General features: G+C 37.2%; 1 protein-coding gene across 4 annotated transcripts in view; it reads left to right on the top strand.

Annotated features, from left to right (window-relative positions):
• LOC142350306 (receptor-type guanylate cyclase gcy-28-like) overlaps positions 1-23,030 on the top strand; it is a 182,997-nt gene that overhangs the window by 86,935 nt on the left and 73,032 nt on the right. For all 4 annotated transcript variants that reach the window (XM_075402119.1, XM_075402118.1, XM_075402117.1 and 1 more), the window contains 4 exons: positions 950-1,467; positions 11,255-12,347; positions 21,101-21,276; positions 21,507-21,654. In XM_075402119.1, the coding sequence (XP_075258234.1) occupies positions 1,054-1,467; positions 11,255-12,347; positions 21,101-21,276; positions 21,507-21,654 (1,831 nt within the window). In that variant the 5' untranslated portion in view covers positions 950-1,053. The remainder of the gene's footprint in view (positions 1-949; positions 1,468-11,254; positions 12,348-21,100; positions 21,277-21,506; positions 21,655-23,030) is intronic.

Genomic DNA, 23,030 nt, shown 5'->3' with positions numbered 1-23,030 from the left:
CTTTGCCAATTTCTTTAGTGCTGGCATCCTGTTTGCTTTGTCATTTGATTTGCAAAAAGGTGATGTATTGTGTACCCATTCAAAGATGCGCAGATTCGATTTTTCCTTTGTGTTTTTGGTGATTTTTAAGACTACATCTTGCTATTTTAAGATAACTTCTTTTAGCAATTGGCAGGTCATAATATCATTCAATTTTTTGGTTTGCAAATATTGGTTTTTTTTTTAATCTTCAAAAATGTAAATTTAAAGTTATAACCTTGGTTTTGTGCTATTCTTGGTTTATGTTATTAATTCGCTTTACCTTTCATTCACGTGTCCCGTTTTACAGTCACGTTTGACTCCTGTCTGACCTCACTGACTGTTCCTACTGAATGGGTTTTAATTTTTTGTCCACTCATTGAATTATGCAGTGTAGTGAATACGGTCAATGTCAAAAGAGCAAAATCAAAAGATATAGGGTAAAACGGATAAAGCCCGGTCATTAAGTCATTGTGCATTAGGTTATCAAATTTCTTAAGAGCGATTGCTCGCTGGTATTGGTCGCTAAATAGCCTTCGATTTAGAAGCTGTATTAGGTTTTAGTTTAGAATCTAACTGAATCTTCGCAGCAAATTAGAACACTTTTGATAGGAAATTCGTCAATTTCTGTCTCTTTTTTTTGTCTCAATCCCGGTCTGAGTCAACGGCGGCTATTTTCCGACAGTCTGAAAGCTGTTTCAGCATTCCTGTCAGGCATTTTAATTGGGTTCTTCGGAACAATTAAAATAAGATACCTCAATTTGAGAAAATTACAAAAGGCAGATAAGAATTAGTTTGCCGCATTTCAAGCTAACTCAGCAAGGGCGAATTTCTACTGTGCCATTGAAACTGTTGAAACTGATAAAAATTAATTAAATTTGGTATTTGAAAAACTATTCTTTGTCGATTGTATCAACACTTTTGTGTTTAGGTTAGACTTGGCATTTCGTGAATTGACTGCATGAAAACAGAAGACGAAGATGAGAAGAACTATTGGTTAAATTCCAGTTGGTTATTCCAGATATCTGTCAACAAATGACAACTATGCACTGCTCATTGTTAAACTTTCGGATGGTGTGTGCGGCGATAGTTTTGCTCATTACTCTCGCTCATACAGATGGGGCCAAAGATACCGCAAACAAGTTCATAGGTGGCCGAGAAGTTTTTGGAGGTGAAGCCAATTGGAAAACAGAGTTCAGGTTGGGAGTGCTTGCGCCTGACAAGGCGGACTATTCCTCCTCTCCGATGTCTCTGAACTCCACTTTGGTGGCACTGAAGATGAGCATAGAGAAGCTGGTGGATGAGTTACTGCCCAACTTCTACTTTAAAATCAGCTACTTGGACACTGATTGTGATTATAAGAAGAACTCGATTGCAGCTGTCATCACTTACTCAGACAACGACATTCATGGCTTCTTCGGACCCATGTGCACCACCCTCTTACCATGGGTCAGTACTACTCCTATTTAAACGGAAGTAATCAATAGCTGCCACCAACCTTTCACGGAATATTATTTAGGCCTTCTCTTACACAATTCAAAGAAATTCAGTTATATTCGGGCGCTGTCTGTTTTCACGACTGAAAAGGAGTAAAAGTTGTCCTTTAAAAAAATCGATGACTTCTATATTACAGGATGTGTTTTCGAGTAAGTCAAATGCCGCACGTGGAAAGAACTGCTCAGATCGATCTGCTGAAAAAAAGCAGAACGATAATTTAGAGTGGTTTTCAACAGTTGTTGAGAGAGAGAGAGAGAGCGCGCGAAAACAAAAAAAGTAATTGCCAAGCGAGCGATTTTTTGATCTCGTGCGAATTTTTTGATGAAGTTGCGAAGCTAAATTGCGGTTTTCGTGTTTTTTTTTGTTTCGTCGTCTGACCCTCATTTTTCGTTTTACTTTTGTTCACACAGCAAAGTCCAAAAAGTCAAATTCTCTAAAAGACTTCGTCCTCTCACTAACGCTATTTGTGCGCGTGACATCATTTCTCACTCCCCCTAACCAACGTTTTTTTAGATCATTGCGTGATTAGATTTTGATCGTACGTGACTTACCTCACTCAATAAAATGACTTCTACACTTTAAGGCTTGATTGTAATTTTACCAGCTTTGTTAATTTATCTCTGTATGTTTTCTACATAGCTTTTTGAGTGGCGTCAATTACTTTTTCTGTATCTGTTTCTATATATATATTATACGGCACGCAAGTCTATTGGTTCGCAGCTAATTGTAGTTTTTCGGCCTAAATAGTTTTTCTCAATTATATCAACAAGTAACTGTACCTCTGGGAGCGCCATTAACCATTCGAAGCAAATAGAGTTTAAGATACAATTTTTAGTCCATTTTTTGTCAGTTTGATGTTTTAGACACTTTTTAGCAGTTTTTGTATCCTTATTCAAATGTTTACTGTATTCGTGGAACGTTTGTCAAATTTTGTTTTCCAGTGGCTTTCGGGAACTTTTTATTTGCTTGTGTTTTCGATTATTTTTGTTAAAAATTTGATAAAATTGTTTCAGGTTTTGGCCTATTTTGTTTTTGATGTTTTCTGCCTGTTTTGTTGGGTTTTGTTATTTATGGGTTGTTTTTGCACAATCCGTCGCTCTTGTATAACTATTTAACGGGGTTTGATTGCGGAGGGGAGGAATTTGAATTTTATGAATGCCAGTTACTACTTGAATAAATGAAACAATTTTTATGACGTTTTTAATAGCCGCATCAGCAATTCCAGGCGGCTATTATTGCGCTCCTAGTTTTTTTTACTTCGTCAAACAGATTTTTGTTTCGTCTTACCCTGACTTCTTGGAATTGACTTTTTCAATAACTTCGGTGAGTTCTACTGCGTTGCAGTTAAAAATTGCGTTCGTGCCGTCATTTCTGCTCTTAACTCAATTGCGTGACTTACCTCACTCAAAAAAATGACTTCTGAACTCACTTATGGAACTTTAAATTTTAGGAACATTTACTAATTAAAGGTCAATAGTGTGCATCTAAGAGTGCCAAACTTATATGCCCAAATTCCTGAGTATTAGAGTCTTGAGTTTTAATATCGAGTATTAATTCTGGAAAAGCTCCATTAGGGCTGTTTCCTTGTAGAGCAAATGTGTCTCATAAAAATGACAATCCGAATCTAACCCAAAAAGTCTAGTGGTCTATTAAAAAGCTGTTGGTCGATCTGTCTATCTTATTTTTTAGTTGTTTCAATTTATGGTAGGCCACAAGCGTCTATTGCGGCTATTTTCCGGCAATCTGCCGGCTGTTTTTTTCTTCATTGTTTCAATCTCGATATGCGTCAAGGGGTTCAAGGATGTTTATTTTCCGGCAATTTGTTGGCTACATTAATATCTCATTTTTAATTACTCGTTTTGCCTTGTTTCGATTCATCGCATCGCATCTCGGCGTCTGGATTTCATTTCTTTAGATGACGTTCAGTAAATTTTAATTTTCGGAAAGACGTTGAGACACTTTTTGGCCCATTGTCTTTTTAGTCATTTCTTGAGGTTTTGTTCATTTGAAAATTAGAAACAGTACTTGTATTTTTTAGAGAAATTCTCATTTGGTGAGTTTTTATAATTTTACGAATTTAGTATAATGCTGAATTTAGACACTTATAAACTTTAAACTACAAATTTAAACTTAAATACATAATTACGAAGTTTCCTTTTACTCTGCAGTATTATTTCAGCACTGATATGCCTGCAATAAAGCTTTGTACTGCGAGAATTCCTTTTCTCAAAAATTAATTGGTGAAAAACAATGAATGGGCAGTGTTTCGTGAAATCAATTGTCAAACCTAACTACTGGTTTTTATCGATGCAAGTCTATAGGCTGAGCATAGTTATATTGGGATACTATTCTTTTAAGCAACCGAAAAAACGGTTTAACCGAAATGGTGTTGAGGCGCTGCATTTTTTCAAGATTTGTTTTCACGTTTTATATTTGAAATCTGAATGAAAACAAATGAAGTTTCAGACTATTTAAATTGGTCGGAACAGTCTCATTATAAATGTGACATACTGGTTTTTTCACGATCAAGTAAGCATTTGCACTGCTTTTTCACAGCGATTGCTTTATTCTTATGGCTTAGTACCTAATTACATTAGTAACTAGTACAAATTCAAATTACATAAGAAAAACAGGGAAAAATTATACTCAATGTGTTCATCGGATAAGGTTACGTCCTATTAATTTGACAGAGCCACCAGAGGACATAAAGTGATTTGATCCTGCTAAATTTGAGGTGGACCCTTCAAGAAAAACAACTAGAAATGAGCCAGAAATACTTGATGAGTATACCCAAATTTTTTTTAGCTCAAGAGCAAATTATCGCATTTTCAAAGAATGTAACAGTTCAACCTTCTCAAATACGCCTCGGTGTTACTCTTCCTCTAAATGGTACCGCTGTAATGCCATTGGTAGCCCCTGTACCACCAATAGTGCCCTAATACCGCCAATACCATAATACCGCCAATGGAACATCCTCACCGGTGAATTCGCCGAGAAATCCGCTGGAGTGGTTGAGCCCCAGAGAAGCATAGCAAATGACAAAAAACGCAGAACAACAACCGGGAACAAGTACTCGAACAATCAAAATAGAGTCAACTTTGAAGCATGCGAGGAGTCAGAACATTTGACTCACGGGAACCTGTAGCACGCTACGGCTCACGTTCACAAACGCACGGATGCCAGCATCCCCAAATCAGTCGTCTATTTTAACGAAAGAACAGAATCATCAAATAATTGGAGAGTCGTGACGGCGATCAGGAAGAGACCAAACTGGAGAGACAAAACTGGACCAAGTACGTTGAAAGATCCGGCGTTGAAAGACAGTGTTCATAGTGGACCAGTAGACGGTAACAGCAAGTGACTCGAAGCCAGTCAAAAGACAAACAAACGGCCTCAAACATAAACTTAATTGAGATTGGAGAAAGCAGAGCACAAATTTTCTATCATAGAGCTCCTTGACACCAGGTTTTTTTGCCCACATTGTATATCAAGTGATATGAAGATGGGTAAATGTCTTGCTCGGCATTTTGTTAATCTTTACCCCGAAATACTACAAAGTCTGGAATTCGTGCTAAAACCGCCAATAGGTTGTTTTATTTCATGATACGACTATAAATCGATATATCTTCAACCTGGTCACGAAAGAAACTTATTATGATGAGCCTACCTATTATACCTTCTCAGTTGCTCTTCACACACTACGATTTTTTATCTTAAAGCACAACATACGCTCGATAAGTTCACCAAAACTCCGATATGGTCTCGGTCAACTTTCGCTATCGTTTTTTACGACAGATTATTGAAGTTTTTTCGGATGTCCCCATAAAAGTACCTCTATACAACTATAACACGGCCACTAACTAACAATGTGAAGTGGCCAACTAACGATTTGATGCGCATTTTCTAGTCCAAGGGAGCCGAAAAGAGCGCCAAAAGTCAGAAATTAACTGAGGAACGTAAAATTTTTACATCGTTTATCTCAAATCTCCTCAACAAAAACTAACCTTAGACAAAAAAGTACATCCATAGCCTCCACTTATGTTGTCAATGATGCTGAAAAGCCAAAGCTGAGGGTATTTACTTCAATCGGAGAAAAATGAACTTTCGAGAGAATGTTCAAAAATTGAATACGCAAAACTGACCCTCAAAAATGGCTAAGTTAGAGCACGAAAAAGCCCCCAGATTCCCGGGCTCGTTTTCCGAGACCCCCACCAATACAAACAAGGACCCATGTCCTCTAGGAACGAGTCTGAGACCATCTGGTTAAATGTACTGCAGACATAATTTTGGAATTGAGACCCCTGAAAATTGGCCAAAAAATCAAAAACGCATACAAATCAAAAAAAGTACTTTGAGAGAAGCTAACTATACCACCATTCTATTGAGATTGGCTTCCGTACTAATGATTTAAACAAAAAATGGCCAAATCAAAAACTCCTTCGAAGTTTTATACAGTCTGATTGCCCAATTTTAATAGTCAGAAGTAGCTTAAAATTTTGAAAGCAAACATCTTGATGAAGACGCAAAGTTTCACTAAAGAAGTGTCGTAGCCGAGCGAAATTGATTGTAGGAATACATAGTTGAATTAGAATACGGATAACGGACATGTAAATAAAGTTCTTACCTTCAAACTGAGATCAAACGCGCCGAAAGAATGGGCAGTTTGAGTGAAATGTGAGTGATAATAAAACTCTGCTGGTCACAGTTTACAGTTCTCGACTCAATGTGTAATACTTAAAACAAAATAATAGGGGCCGCTGGAAAAAAAGGGTTTGAAAGTGAAGAAATTGGAAAATTTAAAGGGAAAAATCAAACACGCGAATAAATTAAAATTAGTTGCGCAAGTTTGTTTAACTCACTGTGTTTGCAATTTTACAGTAAGAGCTCGCAAACTTCGTTCACGCTGAGACCAAAGTACATGCTAACGAATGGTTTTTTGATTTTTTGCTAAATCTTCAAGAAAATACTTAACTGTGGTCAATCCATTGCTGTAATCAAAAATCAGATTGAGGCGAGAAATTTGATTTAACTAAATCCGTCACAATTAGAGCCTCCACGATTGCTACAGATACACAATTTTTAGCCAGTACCGGGTCTTAAACAAACAGGAGTTTTGCAGCCCTACTGTTTGATAATGTTAAATCGAATAAAACAACAAAGGCGTGCTAATAAAACAAATGAATTCACTTCTTTAAATTTACGGGGAGCAGTTTCGTTGATGTCCTCCATGACAACCGCCAATTTACGCCGCTCAGCCAATTCATTGTCAGTATTGTTTGTTAGTCTGTTCACTAGCTCACGCTTGGTCTTTTGCTTCGATCGAATATTATCTATTTTAGCTAACTTAGCCGAGGTCTTCCTTTTCGGGGCAGATCGATAGCAAAGACCAACATCAAAGCCAGCACGGAAAAGAACAGTTGCATGCGTGCTTGTACTGCTGGCTGTGTGAAACGATTTTCAACTGGTTCCATTTGATTCCTTACATTCATTAGCCGCTGTACGATAGTCGTGGATTTTCAACAAGCGTGTTAGATAATTATGGCCACGCTCGCTTAACTCTTCTACAAACTTAACACGATCAAAACCATATGCAAAATGATTGAAAAGTTTTCTGCCTTGTCCTTTTACACTGCTATCAATGCCCTCATATCCAGTAACTAATGACCACTGCAATTTATCACTGATCTTAAACGCTTCAGTATTTACGGAATGAACGGCAAAGGCTGGCTGTATTATAAGATCCCCTGCTCCGCCTATATGATAAGATAAATGTTCTGTTTATTAATAAAATAATAAAACGTTCTTCTGTTTCTTCCTACTCTCGAGGTTAACAATAAGCAAATGTTATAGGGCTTTGGATGACTGAATAGCAAAGATTTCTTCAGCTCACTACTACCAAGAATTAGTACCAGCTCACTACTACTACTACTACACATCTGAGTACACAAGTGTACTTGGTAACATAATTAAGCTTAGAGACAGCCGGCCCTAAATAAAACTACAAGTAATGTAACAATTTCTTCAGTCTCAAAGTATCGAGCATTTTGAGCAAATGACAAACTCAACAACACATTGATGTTTTGCACAGAGCTACGCGACTTAACGCCAAACACATGCTAAACACAAACGCAGCTATATGAACATCACTAAATCAACTGAACAATGCACATTTTGTTGAGGATTAGATTGAGCGGGGAAGATAATTTTTCAAACGCAAGACAAAATCTGCAATTTTTTTGAACCATTCATTAATTCTTTTACTGTATTTCAGCCCGCACAAAATACACATGGAGATGGAAATCAGAATGAATGCCAAGCCCATCAAAAGCTGAGCAAAGTCTGAATTTTTTTCTTTAAAATTGAAGGTTCCGTTAGGGCAACATGATAAAAATGAATTCAACACAACCACGTTGAAACACATTTTGTAGATCTGAAAAACTCGGAAAAAATGACCCTACTTGTTTAGCATTATTAGCCGCAAGTGGCGCAACTTCGATCAGTGTTGCTGCAAAATGGTGCCGTGAGAACCTAATTTCTTGCCCCCTGGCGCAGGTTGAGCGCTGCCTGGACCCGTGCAGCTGAGAGAAACTATGTTTATTTACAAATCGTACATCAACATTACCGAAATTGGAAATCAACTTATAAAATGCTAGCGCAAGTATTTACCACAAAATGAACATCAACTAGTATGGTAATGTCAACAATTGAGGCAAAAGCTAGTCGAACAACACAGTTGGTCTCTATTGAACTCCTTACTTCTCACGATGAAAACACCAATTTCAGTTCTTTCTATTTTCTTAGTTTCTGAAATTATTAACAAAGAGTCGCCGACCAAATATGAAGCACTTAATAAAAGAATTCTTTTTCTCATGGAATTGCAGTTTTTGCTTCCAGTTTATTAACGTCGATTTCTTAGTTACCTTCCCGCATTACGATTTCGTTATGAAAAAACAAATTGAAGATATGCTGGAAAAACTAGCAACATATGGACACAACCGTCAACTATATGCCCATTTAATTTTTCAACCATTTAAGTCATCTAATAGACCTTTCAACTTAGCTTGGATGCTCTCAAAAATCACTCATGAAACAAACGCAGCAGAAAACGAAGTGAAACATATGCGCAACGTTACCGCAAATTTGTGAAGTCCTGAAAAGAAACTGGACAAGCAGACAAAAACGTGCAGCATCAGTAGCAGTGGCCGCCGCAGTTGCTGGAATAGCACTCTTTGGATCCCTAGGAGTTTCAATGGCTATTTCGGAAGGATGCGGATTAACTAAATTATTTGGAAAACGCCGCAATTACGGACGCAAAAATGCAGAAAAATTGCACGACATTACGATTACGCATCCGATCTTGCCGATTATGTACTCGAGGCTGAGTCAGAGAGCAATGAAAAATTCTTCGTTATCTCAAATGAAATATTTAGTCTCCGAAACCCAGCAGGAAATGCACGTTAATCAAAATTAAACCTGGAAAGTAGTACAAGATCAATTCCATATTCAGGAGAATAATTTCCATCTTCTTCAATATTGTACACAAATGCTCGTCTCAAATCAACAATTAAACTTTATTTTCGACACTGCAGTCTCATTGTTATTAATTTTATATGCAGACATCAACCAAAAGTTACCGTTCAGTGTTATATGCCTATAGTATACATTTGTTAAATTCCATACCCATCCTTTTGGATAAACGATTACCAATGTCATTAGTGCCCCGTGAATCATTATTAGCAGTCTTAGATTCAGTTCATGATAGCCAGAGACATTCAATTGATTGTTTGTCATTGGCAATACCTATGAAGGATCTTAGGTCGTACTATGATGCCAAACCTGTTTAAGAAATCGCCACTGTCGAACAAGGACTACTTTTAATTTTATCAATTCCCCTTGCATCCCGTCAAACGTAATTCCATGTCTACAGTGCTCAAGTCATACCAATGCCACAACAGGATCCCAAGGAAGCCCTACAATGGATCATCGAAGGCCCATACTTGGCAGTTTTGCAGTTTTCCATGGAAACGACTATGCTGATACAACAACTTGATAACTGTCTATGATCTTCAACTCATCGTATATGTCACGAAACTATGGAGACTCACCTAGCACAGTCGTCTTGCTTGGCAACACTCGGTTTCCACACCCCAATTGTTGCACTATCAGTATGACAAACAGAAAAAGTTTTGCTCCCAACGCCTGAAACTGCCAGAAATCTCGGTTACGGGATCTGGCTAATCATGAGCGCAAAATCATTTATTGGAGAGAATGCAATTAGAACGATGCCTCGTTGCCAACAAGCGAAAAGAAGGAAGGATGCCAACTTTTTATAATAACTCTCCAATGTGGAATCCAATTGATCAGCAAAAACATTAAAATCCGACCGGACCTCTCGAGTTGCGAAACAATTCCAGCCACTCGAATCGATGTTAAATTTGCTGACCCTCTTCAACACTTAATCTCACCGCTACCTGAAATTGATAAACTCCCTTACTTTACGTCGAAGACTGATCCTAATATTGAATTATTTCGACAATTGAGAGTAGAAGTGATCAGTACAACTGATGCTCGTAAACAAGCCGATTTAGAGAAAATAGCAGCTCATTTAGTCCACAAAATGCAACTCCTCAAGCCGTCTCTGGTTGACAAATTAGAGTCATATACTCCAATAAAGCTCTACCCAACTCTGACCATTACAGTCTTCATTGGAACATTCTCCTTCACATTTTGGTTATGTACCTTCATCGCAAAACTAAATTCTTCCAGCGATTTACAGCAAACTGTATGAAATTCTCTGATGGAAAAATACCCCTTAAGACAGTAGACTCTAGTTTTCCATATCATATAAGGACACTTTTCCATATGATAATCCCCGAATTTATTTAGGGTTTTAAAGCAACGTAATGCAGGAGTGTAACGTCCTAAAGAACGTTCCCTATAATAATGATATTTTTCCCCTCATCGTCTTATTTAATGCTATATTTGCTATAATTTCAAGGCCATATACAGAGTTGACTTTTCTGCCTGATTAAGATGAGAAAATATATATTTACTTTATCAATATCCTGTAAACTTTCTCAAGTATATTTGCTATAAAAACCACTTAGTTATCTTTCGTTATTGGATTTACCCATAACGCAGGAATTTGTGATATTGCTAACCGGTATTCATATTTACATTTTACACTTTTCTATGCTCTTGTTTTGTCCGGCACGCGCCAGAAGTTCTGTATATCTTGAGGTATTTGTACAATGATTACTCAAATGTTAAAGATCAGCAGTCAGAAAATTCAGTCTTAGATTGAAATATTTTCTTCGAATAGAAAACTTTAAAACTTTATAGCTGTCGACCCTGCTCCGAAGAAAAAAGTGAAACCGCTCAGTCCAAGCACAATAGTAACCGCGAAAAGAATAATTTACGTGACAAAAAGCTATGCTACTAAGTAGTTAGTTAATTCAGCGAGAAACTTTACTTCAACAAATTCATTGCAATAATATAGCTAGCCGTAAGTCACACTACAAAGAGATGTGGACTTTGTTTTACAAGTCTACAAAGTGGATTATGATATGATGTGAAGTTGCTGACAAGAGACTACTACTTTTGTTCTCTTTATACTTCACTATAGATGATTTATTGAGCCCGTAACCATTTTTGATGGAACTCTTGCCCAATTTTAGCCTGACAGCTCTACTCAAATTTTGCAACTTTGCTCTTTGATAGCATGACTTGATGCCTCTAGGTGACGTCCTTGTCTGGCCACTACGGTCTCAACTCAATGACAGTGGGATGTCACAGCACCGCCAATGCTGACCCGGTCACTGTTCGCCTGATGCCCCCATACGCCTATTTGAAGAAGTACAAGAGAGACACGAGCACAGATGAGGACTCGGACTCCTCTTCATCCACAGAGGAAGACCTCAACAGACCAGACATGTTCTACGCCGTCAACCAGACATTCGCCTACTTTGGGTGGAAGATGGACATCGCAACTGTGTACAGAAATGACCACTCCTCCAACAAGAGGGACGACCTCAACCTCGCCACCATTTGGTCCTTTGTCCACGACTGGAAACTGGTCGTTGAGACGGGAGTCGAAGCCTATCAAGTTGGACTTCCGCATGTCATAGAGAAAAACCTGACTGAAAGACTAGGACCCCTTGATGAGCAGAATCTGGCCTTCAGTACCTGGACTAGAGTCCTAGTTGTTGGTTTGCAGCCAGAGTTTCTGCGCCAATTTCTATACACAGTTTTTGTTGAGAAGAAGTTCAACATCGAAGAGTACGTCATTATGTACTTGGACAACAACTACATGATTGGAGGAAATATTGAGAACCAGCCTTGGCGAGATCCGAATTTGAGTGAGAACCATCCTGTGAACCAGAAACTGAAGACCATCTTCAGACATGTGCTCATTTTCAGACAAGAGAATCTGTTTGCGGGAGACGTAGCACGCTACGAGAGTCTGCGAGACGAGTTCGCGGCAGCTTGCAAAGCAAGTACGTTCGCAAACTGTTCTTTGCCAGAGAAACCAGCACATCTGCAGTACGTGGCTGCAACACACGACGGTATCAAACTCCTCATGGAAGCGATGAACCAGTCAGTAACGAAGGATCTGAAGAATGGATCGGAGCTTAATATGTATGGCCAACTGTTCCCCTATGTGAAGAAGAAGACCTTCCATGACCCCAAGTTCGCAACCAATGCAAACGTGACCTTCAACGCCTTTGGACAGAGAGTGGGGCGCATGAATGTGTTACGGATGGAGGACCTCAACTCTGGCAACTTCACTGTCCACATCACATACAATGTGGACGGATCCAACACTACTACAGGTACCACCAATACCACTACCTCATTTACACATCACACCCTACATAACCCACCCATATAAACATTGGAATGCGCTGTTCGATTTTTGTGTGATGACTAAAATGTAAAATGTTTTAGGGGCCGCGAAACGAAGTTGAGCAAAGTCTTTATTAATAGCTACCCTCATCTTCTCAGCCGTCTTTATAGTGGCCCTAATTTTTACGACGCGAAGAGGAGCATTGGTATAGTGCTTTTTTATCGATAATTTTTTGAAGTTATCCAATTGAAGAGCAGAAAGAAGACAGCGATTTTTTGTTCATGCCGCGTTTTTGAGAGAGAAAGCGAGAAAAGTAGTTGTGAAGAAAATTTCCCTAAATGAGTGACATTTTTTTATCACGCGCTGCTTTTTCGAAGCAGTTTTAACTTAATTTTTGGGGTGAAGTGGTTTGTCTAAAGCGTATTAACAAGGAACTTTACGATTAGACCATATTCGACTATCTCAAGCATATATCAGAGTTTTATATGCAATCTTGAGCTGTTTTTATAGCTGCGGAGCTGTAAGCTGAGCGGAGCTATATTGCGGTGCTCTTGGTTTTTTTACGACTCGAAGAGGATTATTTGTTTTCTTTTGGTTTTTTTTTTACCGTAAGTACTATTCGCTCAGACGCTGTTTTGACCTAAATGCGAAAGTGAGTAAAATTGCCGTGTAAACTAATTTTTTCTGAGCGAGAGAAATTTTTTGATCATGCGCTGCGTTTACTGAATGACTTTTTAATAGCCGCCCTCATCTTCTCAGCCGGCTATTATAGCGCTCCTATTTTTTTTACTTCGTCAAACTTTTTTTCGCTTTACCATTTTGCCGCTTTTTCGACATTTTGCGTGAAATCTTTTTGACTTCTCTAGGCTCGTTTCTCTCTTCTCTCATTCTGCTAAAAGTGAATTTGAACATCAGTTGCTCAGCAAAGCAATTCAAAATGAACAGAGTCAGTATAAAAAATTGAAGTCAGAAATAGAAACGGGATAAATCCATAGGGCCAATTTTAGATGCCCGCTATTTGAACGTCGTTCCTATAAGTCTTGGGCACCATCTCTTATGCTTATTGGTATTGATAGTAGCCTCTCTCTAAGAAACAGAAATATGTTGAACTACGAAATGCCATCAAAATAAATCGGACTTAAAATTGATTTTCTACAAAATTTTTTTTTCAATGTCTTCTATTCGTTCAATCCCAATCATGCTTATCGGAATCAACGGCGGCTATTTTCCGACAATTTGCCGGGTATGTTTGACTTTGAAAAGGAGTTTCTGACTGAATGGCCGTTTTTAGCATTTTTTTCGTCGAAGTGGCCTAGTTTTTTGCTTATAATTTGTTTCTGTAGAATTTTTTTTATTCGATGCTATATTGAAATGTAAAACTGCGAAATTGATGACACAGTGTTTCAAGTCCTGAAAATGCTTTTGAAGTTCTAAATTGGCACATATTTCTTGATTTTTTAGTTAACTTTTGCCTTTTTTTTTAATTAATTTTTTCATTTTTGGATCTTTCAGCTGTCTTTTTTGTCAAAAATCAGTAAATATGGCAACTCCCCTTTGATATTCATATACTCAACGCCTATTTTTACCTCGATGTAATTGTGTTTTATAGAATTGTACTTATGCTAATCCGATTTTGGTAGTACTTTTTCCAATTGTATCAGTTTTTTGTTTGTATTTTGGTTTTAATTACTAGAAATAATCTTTTTGTGCAACATGAGGGACTTTAATTTTGTTTCAGTAAGAATTCATTGGTTTTGGGCCTTAAGTTTTTGAAAAACAGTTAAAATTTTTTTCATAAATGTGGTCTTAAAAGTTTTTTGACTTTTTTTGCAAAATGTTTCCATTTTTCATATGTTTGAATTCTGCTTTTTCTTTTTTGTTATGTTCAGGAAAATGGATTTTTGTCTCCGATGACTCGTTGTCGTTTCTATGTCTCGAATGCTGAACAATGGAAGTGATTCGTTTTTATTTTTTAATTTGATTTTTAATTTTCAAAAATCAAGATTGTCTTTTGTTACGGTGTTCCTTACATTATGTCTATATTCTTCACATTATTGTTTGTATCATTTTAGCTTTGTCATGGCACCTACAAATATATTTGTTTTATTATTGAGTTTCTCAGTTTCTAGAAAATTGCATGATTTCAGCTTTTTATTAGGTTTTCGCCATTTCTTTGGTTTGCAATTGGTTTCATTCAACATGTGGCAGTACTGAGAGTTTGCTAGAAAGCCTTCTCTAAAATTTCCACTTAGTATTTTTCGATATTTTCTTCCGGCCTTGCTATTGTTTCTAAACGACTCTTTGCATTTGAATTTTATTCTGTTGTTTTCTCTTTTCTATGATCAATTTTGTTTTTGAATAAATGAAATCATGTTCTCGAGCATATATACAACGGGGAAGAGCTTTGTGTTGTTTTTGTCTTAATTGCAGTGATTAGAAATCTTTTTGTAGTAGATGTTTCTTTCCTTAATTTGAGCACTCTTTTGGAAAATTAATTTAGTTTCTAAGATCATTATCTGCCGTTTGCTTTCTTGATCTTTTCGAGATTAGAATCATGAATTTTTTAGAGCAATTCGTAGCCCTATGAGCTTTTTCAGCCTATCAGTATTTTGACCATCCTTATTATTTCGGATTTTTTAACGTTACGAAACGTTTTCAATAAAAAATTTTGCTGCATTTTGTTTCTCTTGGTGACCGTGGTTAAAGTTCCACCATTTTTTAGATCAGACTTGGGGAGGTAATGAGTTAATGGATTAATACAAAAGGCAATGGCTTCAATTGCAATTACGTTTTCTTGTGAAGTCTTGAGTTGCTTCCGGAATTCTTCCGGCTATGTCTTTTGTTTCGTCGTCAGACGCTCTTTTTCGTATTACATTTGTTCACACAGCAAAGCTGAAAAAGTCAAATTTTCTGAACGACTTCTTCCTCTCACTAACGGCGTTTGCGTGCGTGACGTCATTTCTCATTCTCTCACTTGCAAAGGTTTTAAGATCACTTGCGTGATTAGAATTTGGTCATATGTGACTTACCTCAATCAATAAAATGACTTTTGCACTTAAGTTTAGTTTGAATTAGTTTAAGGTCAAAGGAACTTATATGTGCAGTAAAGGTCCCTAATAAAAGGCTTCTGCAGAATGAATTTTAACAAGCTTCATTAATTTATTGCTGAATTTTTTTACCTAGCTTTTTGAGCGGTGTCGATTTTTTAAATTTAGACCTGTATCTGTTTCTATTTCTAATAGGCGGCACGCAAGTCTATTCTTTCGCTGCTATTCCGGCGATCTGCTGGCTATGTTTGTGAGCTCGCCGCTTTTGACCTGTTTGGGGCTTTTTGTTTTCTTGTACTTTTTTTCGGCTTTTTTTATGTCTTGGGTAATTTTTATATGAAATCAGTATTTATGTCGTTGTCTGTGGTCATTGATTTAGTTAATAATAATTTAAGTTTGTTTTAGCAGAAGAAAATGGGCTTTTTATAGACATTTTTTTCTTTTTGAAGTTTTGCCTATCTCTTAAGTCTTTCTAACTTTCAAAATATTTTCTATGCTCACTTGTTTATTTAGGTTTTGTAGTATTTTTTGTTACTAAGTGAAAGCAATTAAAAGTTTGATGGTACAGGGTACTATAAAATAAATAAGGTGTTTTGAAAACAGATTTTGGGCTGGTTATTTTACAGAATATTGATCTTACTTTCTTTTCGTTTTGCCCGGTTTCGAGATGTACCGTTAGTTATTTTTTCTCATCAGTTTAAATTCTTTTGTTCAGCACAATTAAATCTTATCAGAGAATCTATTAAAAAGTTCCCAAGAAAATTTTTTTCATAATTGCCTTAAACCTGATAATTTGTTTCCTCTGTTGTTGAATGCTGTAATGAACCTAATAATTTATCAGGTAGTGGTTGAGTAAGGTGGAAATTACTTCAAGTTGATTGCGGAGTCTGTTGGTTTTTCTTCGCCGATTACAAATTTACCGTAAATCATGCTTGTTTAATATTTTGTGTACAAATTTTTTCCCTATAGGCTAGTTTTTAATTGCTCTCGTAGAGAAGCAATTATTGTAAATGTGTGTGTCTTCTTTAATGCAAAGTTCTTGCTTGACCGTTTTGACTTTTCGAGTGACTTTGCGCCTTTGACTTTTTGCGTGATCTAGAATTCCTTCTCAATCACAGTTTCAAGCAGCTGAACTCAATTGACGGCAATTGAATACTCAAAGTCAAATGAAAAGTGCACCAAAACTGGTGCCATTTTTCACTTTAACTCTTAATAGTGGTATATATTAATCTCTGTGGTTATTTGAAGCCCTTTATTGAACTTCTTAATATCATTGCCCCCCTCCGGCTGAAGCAGGATGCAATTTATTAGAGCTCCCATTAGTCGTTCGAGAGCAATTATTCCGACGTTTAGTCAGTTGTTATCGCTTATTCTTAAGCGCTTTTAATCAGCAGTTGTTCAGCAACGCAATCTAGTATGAGCTGACTTATAGAAAGGAAGTCAAGAACAGAAGCGGGATAAACATTTAAAGCCCAATTTCATATAGCCGCTACTTGAACTTTGTTCTTAAATATCTTAGTTGCACTCTTGATGCTTATGGGTTTTGATACTAGCCATTGTATCCCTCATTATGAAACAGGAGATTGTCTGAAGTTTCAAATTTGATAAAGGGTGATGAAATCAAGAAGTCCAATTTGAGTGGTGATTTCAGTCACTGATTTCAGCAGTAAAAAAGTAGTTTCAAAGAGTGGCATTTCAGACAGATCTTTTTTAATTAATAGCCGCGAAGCGGTAGCTGCAGCTTTTATTGGCCTTCTCTTGGTGTTTCTAAATTTTGCCGTCAAGATTTTTGACGTTCAAATGACGCACAATCACTTCAAATCTGCTGCGTGCATGACGTCATTTTTCACTCAGTGTTTTTTGGTCATTCGCATGATTAACTTTTTGGTTACACGTGAGTCACCTCACTCTCAAGAATGACTTTTTCACTTTGAAATTGATTTTGGTTCACTTTAATTCAAAGATAAGGTCAATTGAATGAGTTTTATGAGGTTATATGAGAGCAGCTAATAGAGGCAGCAATAAATTATATCGCCCTTATTTTCTCAGCCGGCTATTAGCGCGGCCCCAATTTAACAGTTCAAAGAATTTGAATTGCATGGGGGCGCTGGTTTTGTTCGACTCGTAGATGTATTGATGGAGCGTCTTTTTATGGGAAATTATGTTGAAGTATATTTGAAACAGCAAAATAATTGCGTTAAAGCAAAGGGCTCAGATCAAATTGTTGGCGAAACTTGTGGAGAAGAGAGAAGAGGAAGTTGTTATCTGTTTTTTTGTGAGAGCGAGAAAAGTCGATATAAAAAAATTTTAAGCCAGCAACATTTTTTTATAATGTGCGTCCTTTCAAAGCAGTTTTACCGTTTTAGCTTGAACACTTTTAGTAAAAAGGGGTTTCTTTCAATTATTCAAACTATTATTGGTGCGCTTAGAAGCATTTCTAATAATCTGAAGTAAATAAAACACTTCAAGGTTCAATTTTTAGCTGTTTTTCATTTTTTCCCCGTTATGAGCCTTTTTACCGGTTTTTGCATTCCTCCTCAGTTTTTATAGCATTTGGAGTGGTTAAAATTTACTGTTCATTTGTTGTTTTTTTACAAAGAACATTGAGTAAATTTAAGCAACTTTGCCTATTTTTGTGTTTTTGCAACTATTTTTAAATATTTCTTCGGATTTCATGCTTGTTTTAGCTTTATTTTTTCTAATCGATTCCTAATATGGAATCAGGAGGCTAAACATGGCACTTATGAAAAAAATAATATGTTTTATATTTTTTGTATAATATTTCTCTGCCGCATACCGGGTGAGTGGTTGATCTAGCAGAACTAGTAATGAAAACGTTCATCCAGATAAAGATTGAGAAGGCAGGTGAAAAATAACCGGCGCACTTTTCCTTGAAATAAACTGTACAAATTTCTAGCTTCTTCATATTTCGTTGTTCTTTGCTTTTTAATTGATCTCGAACGTAGATTTAGGCGTGTTGGTTTTTTTTCATGCAAATCCAGCAAAAAATCAGAGTAATCGTGGCTGAGTGGTTAAGCCTTGAAACTGCCTACCTTGAGGTCAGTGGTTGACGCCTGTGTGTTTTAAGATTATTTTTTTTCTGACTACTATCTTTAAACTTTTTTAGTGAAAATAATTTTTAACAGCACAAGTTTTTCTGAAAACAGTAACATTAAGAATATTAGAGATCTAATTAAGCTCGCTTTCGCAAAAAAATCACTTTTTGCAGTTGCTTCTGCTTGTTTGTTAACGAAAAAGGTATCTGTGAAGTGCCAAGGTGTGTTGCTTTTTAATTTATTTTTTAAATTTTTATATTTAGGTTCCCCTTGCGTTAACAACAAAAGTATCTGGAACTCAAATTGTTCTGATAATTGTCAAATTATGTGGAAGTTTCTTGTTTGGCTTTTGTTATCCAATTCTTCTATTAGTCATTTGAAGAATTTTCAGGTTGTTTTCAATTCTTTGGATGGACAGCAACTCACGACTTGTCCGATGTTTTTTTTTTACTTTTTCGAGCAGAAACTTTTTTTCGCTGTACCTCACTTTTCTGGTTTTTGCGTAAAATCCTTTTGACTTCTCTATGCTAGTTTTATTAATCTCAAAGTGCTTGAACAGAATCAGTGTAGGAAAACAAAATCAAAATAGAATCTGGATGAACCCATAAAGCCCAATTTTAGATACCCAGAACCTGAACTTCGTTCTTAGTCTTAGTTACCATTTCTAATGCTTATTGGTTTCAATATTGGCCCTTGTATTCTCACACCATGAAGCAGATGTGTCAATAGCGAGATCAAATTAAAATAGAGGTTCGTAGAGCAATTTCCTTTTTGTTTTCCTTTTCTTCCGTTCTGTCAATCTTAATTGGAGTTATAGACTGAATCCGGCTATTTTCCGGCAATCTGTAGCGTATGTTTAGTTTTTTGAATAACTAATGGTTTAGTTCTCTAAATGACTTATTCTAAGCGCAGGTTAAGGTCACTTACGGATATTCTATCTAAACCGATCCAAGAGTAAAGAAGATCAATCGCTTTCAAAGGCGGCTACAAGAATTTTTCTACAGTTTCCTTTTAATTGCTCTTGAACGAAGTTCATAGCAATTATTGTAAACGTATGTGTCTTTTTTGCAAAATTTTTGCTGGACAATTTTGACTTTTCGAGTGACTTTTACGCCCTTGACTTTTTGCGTTTCGCGTTATCTAAAATTCTCTCTCAATCACAATTTCAAGCCGGCAATTCAATTAAAAGCTTATAATTCAATTGCCGGCAATTTAATACTAAAAGTCAAATGAAACTGGCGCCATTTCTTTTACTTTAAATCCTAATAGTAGTATATGTTAACCTCTAATGTGGTTATTTGAAGCCCTTTATTGAACTTCTTAGTCCCATTTAGGCCCCCCCCCCCACCCCCGACTGAAGCAGGCTGCAATTGATTAGAGCTCTCACTAGTCGTTCGAGAGCAATTCTTCCGACGTTTAGTCGGTTATGTTTTGTTTTGAAAATTCGTCGCATTGATGTGGATCAAGCAATTTTTTCGGTTGTTTCCATAGCTGCGAAGCTGTAAGCTAAGCGGAGCTATATTGCGGTGCTCTTGGTTTTTTACAGTTCAAAGAATTTGAATTGTATTGGGGCGCTGTCTTTTTTGAAGTTCTTTTCACACATTTTCATGATTTTTGAAGTCAAATTGAAGCGATGATGTTGGTCTCGCCAATACAGAAAGTGGAGCAACAAAGCGTGGTGGTTTTTTTCACATCCGGAGTTTTGACCTTGAGATTTACTGTTTTTCTTTTTTCAATTTTTTTTGTTAAGTTAATGAAAATCATTCGAATTGTAGGTTAGGACTTGTCCTGCTATGTTTTTTGTTTCGTCTGAAACTGTTTTTCGTTTTTTCTAGAACATTCTTTCGCTTCACGTTTTCAGCCACTATTTCAAGCTGAATTTCTTTATTTGTTTTTATCTGTATTTTATGGCACGCAAGTTTATTTCGCAGCTATTCCGGCAGTCTGCCGGCTATGTGTTAATTCTGATTGTTAATTCATGTCCGTTTTAGTAATGTTTGTTTTGCTTCAGTGATATTTCTAAACATAGATTTCTCCAGTCAACCTCATCACTCCTCATACATTCATCACTTCCTGCTTTTTGTAGCTTTTTTAAATTTAGATTAAATTGTTTTTTAAATGGGCTGTCGGAAGTATTACTCAGCTCTGTGAAGCTTTGTGCAATTGTATTGGAACTCTGATGGGTTGATTATTGTATTGAGCATTTGTGGGCAGTTGATATTGTGTGTATATAAGACTTACTCTAATTGTGTGCTCTAATTGTGACCACTTGTCTATAGACACTGTCGTGATTAGTTGGGTTACACTATTAACAGTTGAAGTGTTTGAATAGTGAACAGCAGATGACCGAAATGATCTCTGGATTGGAGTTCATACTTATTACCAGAACTTGCTTCATTACTTTGTGTCCTTGAGATGCCACCAAAGTTGGTCTGTGAGTTAATCGTGTCCAATTTCAAATGCTCTATCACTCTTAAGAAGACTAGCGTTCTAACATAACTCTAAAGGATGGAATTGTAATGCACGATTTTTCAATTAGGTCCGGGTGACTGGCTAATCAGTTAAAATGTCAGTGCAATGTATTGATTGTGTTTTGTCGATTTGGATTTGTCGATTGACTAACTGGTTTGCTTTAGGAGTTGGTGTGCTCTGGTTATCTGGGGTTGCGCCGAAAAACCCGCCGGATTGTGGATACACGAATGAGTTCTGCAGGAAACCAGACACACTCAAGTACTTGGTTACTTTTGTCAGCATCGGAGTCAGTGTCCTCATGATCATCATTCTCATCGTGGGATTCCTCGTCTACAGAAAGGTATCCCCTCCCCTCTCTATCCCATTTACTCTCTTATTTCCCAGAATCAGAAGACTATTTAACGATATTCCTCCATTTATAATTAAGGCAGAACTGAGATCTTACTTGGGTCGTATGGCATTTGTGTATTGAGCTATGCATTGGTTAGACAATGTGAGGGAAACTGTGAATATGCGTTAGTTTGTTAGATAGTTAGTTAGTTAGTTGAGTTATAACATGTGTGTTTGCAGGTGAAAATGGAGGAGGAGTTGATGAAGATGGTGTGGAAGATCAAGACAGACGAGCTGGACTTCACCGAGTGGAAATCGTCTCTCACTCCGGCCATGAAGGGTGCAGGAGGGCCAGAGGGAAATGCATCCAACGAGACACTCATATCAAGTATGTGCTACCATTATTCACTCACAACAGCCACTTCATGGCTTAAACTTTTGGATCCACTCCACATGCTGTCAACAGGCTCTGCGACTTTAAACTTAGTTTCAATGTCTGTGGACAAGTTTTAAAGATGACATTGCGACTTTAAACTTACTTTCAATGTCTGTGGACAAGTTTTAAAGATGACATTGAATTAAAACTGAAGAAACAACGAAGGGCAACAAATGTCTGCCACGCGGAAAAGACCTTAAGGAAAGCCATAAATGCAGCGGCTGGCAGGCATATCCCACAAGAAAGAATTTAAAAAAGTGGTTGCCATCTTTCTCAGCGAAGCAGTAAAGCTTTCTGAAAAGAGAAATGAAATTCAAAGAAAACATCCTGGGGACCCCAAAATAATGCAACTAAACCTTGATATAAACAAGCTTGTTCAAAATCAAAAGCACAAGAAGTGGATCGAGTTTGTACAAACACTCACTCACAGAGGTAACTGCTCTAAACTCTGGAGCACAGTAAAACGACTTTCGTCAAGTAACGCTAAACCACCTGCAAACAGAGCCCTATACTTTGACGCTAAGAAAACCACTCCTCGCCATGATCCAAGGACATGCGTCAACAAGTTTAACCAACAATACACTCCGTACCCCACGAAAAATGAAAACCAGAAAAGAAATACATTAAGTACAATAAGAAAACTGGAAATAGAGGGCAGAATGTTTAAGTGCAACACAGTGAAAGAAGCTGTAAGAGCCACTAAGAAAAGTAAGGCGCTGGTCTCAGATAGAATAGCGCCAATCCACTTATACCATCTAGGCCCCATAGCACTGAGATACCTCACTGACACCATAACCCTTTCTGTAAACAGTGCAAAAAATTTCGAACATTGGAAAGATGGCCTGATTACACCCCTACACAAGCCGGGAAAACCCATAGACGAATCTTATGGCTTCATGCCAATTGCACTCCTCTCCTCAATTGCAAAACTAACAGAAAAACTCCTACTGAGTGACTTTATAGAATATCCACTAAAAGAACATCAGCATGGTATTAGACCTGAGCACTCCACATCAACAGCTCTCTCCATTGTCACCAACAATATACAAAAAGGCCTTAATCAAAAGAAACCCTGCAACCGTACTCTGCTAGTATCCTTAGACCTCACCGCCGCTTTCCACACGGTTGATCACAACCTACTACTAAGAAACATACTCGAGGCACCAATACCAAACAGCACTAGATGGGTCGCTTCATACTTACAGGGCAGATTTTCTTAAGTAGAATATAATAAAAAATCAAAGTGGAGAAAAGTCAAACGGTGTCCCCCAAGGTGGCGTATTATCGCCAATGCTCTTCAACACCGACATGAACAAACTTCCTCTACC

Source organism: Convolutriloba macropyga, chromosome 12 (genome assembly GCF_964194025.1).
Source record: "Convolutriloba macropyga chromosome 12, txConMacr16.3, whole genome shotgun sequence".
Lineage (NCBI taxonomy): Eukaryota > Metazoa > Xenacoelomorpha > Acoela > Convolutidae > Convolutriloba > Convolutriloba macropyga.
This window is presented reverse-complemented; position numbering and strand designations above follow the sequence as displayed.